The sequence below is a fragment of the Moschus berezovskii genome, chromosome 7 (genome assembly GCF_049115385.1).
Source record: "Moschus berezovskii isolate FMDL1 chromosome 7, NW_MosBer_1.0, whole genome shotgun sequence".
Classification (NCBI taxonomy): domain Eukaryota; kingdom Metazoa; phylum Chordata; class Mammalia; order Artiodactyla; family Moschidae; genus Moschus; species Moschus berezovskii.
Window position 1 is genome coordinate 101519302 of NC_142466.1, and position 4749 is coordinate 101524050.

At 36.7% G+C, this 4749-nt stretch overlaps 1 protein-coding gene across 1 annotated transcript; it reads right to left on the reverse strand.

The window, feature by feature from the left end:
* Positions 1 to 479: 479 nt before the first annotated feature.
* Positions 480 to 1439, reverse strand: LOC148777460 (olfactory receptor 13F1-like). Its single transcript, XM_088837788.1, has one exon. The coding sequence runs from the start codon at positions 1437 to 1439 to the stop codon at positions 480 to 482; it is 960 nt and encodes a 319-aa protein (XP_088693914.1).
* Positions 1440 to 4749: the final 3310 nt, after the last annotated feature.

The window sequence follows — 4749 nt, forward strand, 5'->3', positions numbered from 1 at the left end:
TCGGACACGACTGAGCGACTGAACGGAACGTAACATACAAAACAGATAAATAACAAGGACCTACTATAAACATGGGGAAATATATTCAATATCTTATCATAACCTACTTTGGAAAAGAATCTGAAAAAGAATACACACACTCACATAACTGAATTATTTTCTTATATACTTGAAACAGTATTAATCGATATGCTTCAATTTTTTTAAATTTTAGAAAGAAATAAAAATAACACCAAACCAACAAAAATAGTTATATTTAACCCTATAACCACAAATAAAAATTAAAATTTGTCATCATGAGACTATCTGTTTAAGATCAGATAAACTTATGTATGATATATTGATATTACTTAGACTTTCAGTGATTAGTAAAAGAAGAGACTTAGAAAATTGCACATCACATTTAAAAATGAGTGTCCACCCCAATTATCTCCTGATATATATAGAGAACACTAAATATCCCTTAAAATTTACAGATATTATTTGCTACTAGAGACTGAAAAAGCACAAAGAGAGTTCCTAATCAGCAATTTTTTCACAGCCACTTTCACTTCTCTGTTCCGTAAACTATAAATGATAGGATTCAACATGGGGGTTAAGCCAGCATATACCAAGGCGATAAATTTATCTATTTCCTGTGAATCTATAGTTGATGGCTTCAGGTACATGGAGAGAGCTGTCCCATAGAATAAAACCACTACACTCAGGTGGGCTGCACATGTTGAAAAAGCTTTGCTTCGACCATTCAATGAGCTGATTCTTAGGATGCTAGAGAGGATGAATGCATAAGAAATACAGATAAGGAGCATTGGCATAGGAAGAAGAAGTACACTGATCACCAGCATGATTAACTGCACCTTGGAAGTGTCAACACAAACCAGTTTCAGGACAGCCAGAATCTCACAAGTGAAATGATTGATGACACTACTTCCACACAGTGACAGCTGCAACACAGACACAAGTTCCACCAGGGCAGTGAAGGAGCCTGTCACCCACGAGCCAGCTGCAATCTGAACACAAATCTTCTTGTTCATGATGATGGGGTATCTCAGGGGGTTGCAGATGGCTACATATCGGTCATACGCCATCACAGACAGGAGCACACACTCAGTGGAGCCCATGGCCAGAGAGAAGTACATCTGAGCAGCACACCCTGAGAATGAGATGGTGTTTTTCCCTGAAACAAAGTTTACCAGCATTGGAGTCAGGGCAGAAGAAGTATACCAGATGTCCAGACATGACAGGTTGCTGAGGAAGAAGTACATAGGTGTGTGTAGGTGAGAATCCAGGACACTAACCGAGATCAGAATAACATTACCCAGTAAGGTGATCAAGTACATCAGCAAGCACAGCACAAATATGGTGATTTCAACTTTGGGATAGTGAGTAAATCCCAGAAAAATAAAATTAGAAATGACTGTTGCATTTGTCTTGTTCATTTTATTCTTCTTTGTTCATCTGTAATAGTGAATAAAAGTATACATAGCCTATGTTTAAAATTTACACTCTACCAACTTTCAAGGAGTTTTTGTTTGATGAACTTTAAAGGGAGCATTGCCTTCCAATATTACTAGCAATATTCACTCATTCATCCAACATTTACTGAATACACTCTAAGGCACTGAGAATCTAGAGTGAAGTTATGCAAGTTCTTCTCTCAGGCAAACCAAAATCAAATAAAAGACACACTCAAGTGAATTAAAAGTTACAATAATATGATATACATATGCCCCAAGATACTAGGCGAACGCAGAGACAAATGCTAACCTATGTCAGAGGTATTGCTTAGTAAGATATTTTGAGATTTGTTTTAATCAAAATATGAACTGGCCTCAGTCAAGTTAAAGATCAGAACAAGTTTCTGGGCAAAAAAAAAATTTTTGTTGTTGTAAAAGTTGAAACAGGAAAGGTTTTGGTTGCACTCCAAAATGTTTCAAATTATGTGGGAAAAAAAAAAAACAGATGGAAATGCCACACACTAAGGAATGTAAACAGGAGATCAGCAAGAGTCCACTCACTCTAAAACTATGTGATATCTGTCTTCAAGAAGGCATTTTTGACTACAGAATAATCTTGAACCCATCCTTTATTACAAAGTTAAGTAATTCATATTGTAAAGCAAATTATTTACAATATAGCTCACAATTGATCATGTATGGAAAACCACTGTCTTTTAAGATAGAGTTCAAACAAATTCAGTCACAAATTACACAAGCCTCACATTCTCATTGCCTACTTCTCTGATCTCATCTTCCAATACTCTACTTCTGCCTTCTGGTCTAAAACAATAACCACTGTGTAGGTCCACATTCTTAGCATGCAAATTTATTTTTTGCAATATGCAATTATCTATCTGAAGTATCTTTCCTTCCCGGCTCTAATCTTAACTTTCTTGAATATTTCAATTAGTTATCAAAACTGTATGCCATAAATCATAAGTACAGTTTCATTCTTTGTACACAGTTATGCTGTTCAAGTATATCACACTGATCTATACCCAGATATGCACATCCCTATCACCACTGCAGTGGATGCTGAACTTGTGAAGAGATTGTTCCTCACAATACTAGCAAAGCAATAAGTCATGTTAAGCTGAAACTGCAATACTTTGGGCACCTCATGCGACGAGTTGACTCACTGGAAAAGACTCTGATGCTGGGAAAGGTTGGGGGCGGGAGGAGAAGGGGATGACGGAGAATGAGATGGCTGGATGGCATCACCGACTCTGTGGACATGAGTTTGAGTGTACTCCGGGAGTTGGTGATGGACAGGGAGGCCTGGCGTGCTGTGATTCATGGGGTCGCGGAGAGTCTGACACGACTGAGCGACTGAACTGAACCTAACTGAACTGAAGATTTTTAGTTACACATGGCTACTTTGAACATGGCAAGTTTTTGATACATGTTAAGATAAGTGCATTTTCACTTTGGTTCTCTGTGTCAACATAAAAGCCTGAAGACCTCTGAACTTGTTATATACATCTGCAAATTTCTCTGATCATTTCTCTGATCTTAAAGAAACTAGTTGAATTAAGAAACAAAATGATTAGCTCTTAGTTTTAAGTATTTGATATACAGTAAGATATGAAAAAGACAACGATCACTTGTGCTCTTAGAAGAAGAAATACATTCCAAAAGGTCATCTTCTGTAAGGAATTAGAGCACTATCCTCAGAGTGTGAGATTTTAGGCTTTGAAGCCAACCATGCTATTTACTGACATGCAAATCACTTGACCTCTTTGAAACTTGATTTTATGGGCTCTCTGGTGGCTCAGCAGTAAAGAATCTGCAAGTGATGCAAGAGATGCAAGAGACACAAGTTTAGTTTGTGGGTCAAGAAGAAAACATGGAGGAATGCATGGAAACCCCCTCCAGAATGCTTGTCAAGAAAATTCTATGGACAGAGGAGCCTCATGGGCTACGATTCATGGGGTCACAAAGAGTTGGACACAACTGAAGTGTAATAGTTTCTGTCTTGTGCAGATTTGCAAGATCTAGATTAACTTGCTTTAAATTCTCCCTCCATAACCGCAATTCCGTGATCGCTTCAATGTTTCACAGAATCACAATAGTGGTTTATGATTTCATCTTCTCCCTGCTTTCCTGAAGCATAATTGCCTCTATGCTGCTACAGTGTTGGCCCACATTGACTCAGATTTTTAAAACATAGCAAATTTTTCAAAATCTATTAAAATTTCAACCTCCAATCCATGTATGAAAATGAAACACTTTACCAATTATTTCCAGAAAGGCAAAAGTTAGACATGTCTGGTCTCTAACATCCACTTTGGTCAGCATATACCTCCTCTCCACTGAGGGTTTCTCTATTGGGTTTTCCCCACCCAGCACTCAGTTTTCTTTTTATGGCTCTGGGCCCTCATGTTCCCTCTCCCTTCACCTGCTCTTCTGTCTACTTTTTGAAACAAAACAACGAAGTCTTCTCCTTTTCTCACCCAGATTGAGTCCCACTCATTCCCTCATTCCTATCTTAAATCTTTGTCAGGGTCTCACCTACCCCAAGTCACTTTATATTTTCTCTTTCTCTAAAATGATTTCTGATTATAATGCTAAGATAATTAAACTTTTTTCAACAAATCCCTCTCTTTCTTTCTAAATGTCAGAGCCAGAATAGACTCTAAACTCCTAACCCAACCTTCTTATTTTAAAATTGACAGATAATTCATGGAACTATAATATATTTAAATCCTATAATAAACCATAATGAAAAAGAATATGTGTATATATATGACTGAATCACTTTGCCATACACTAGACACTGACACATATTGTAAATCAACTACACATCAATAAAACATTTTAAATGCAAAAAAATAGTTGACATATTCTTGAGGGAGTTCAATGACTTGTCTAGGCAAATGAGAAAATCTGGAACACATAGTCAAAATTTTATCCCACCTTCAAAACTCATTTCTTCATCTCAATATTTTTCCTACCAACTAGTACTTCTTTTTAAAGTAAATATCTTTATTCTGGTTTCCTGGCCTACCTGAGACATATTAATAAATTTTGTAAATCTGAGATTACAGAAGGAGATAGCTAATGTCTATTCCCATTTACCTCAGCACACGGAATGCACATCTTCACTTTTGTTTAAAGTGTGCTTCAATATTTAAAGGTGATCTTCAGCAAAGTCTTTCTTGAGTGTCTACTGTAGTGCTCAAAAGAGTAAAAGATTCTAAATTTTGCAATTTTGATAGTACTCTATGAAAACTGTATTAAAGTGGGTTGT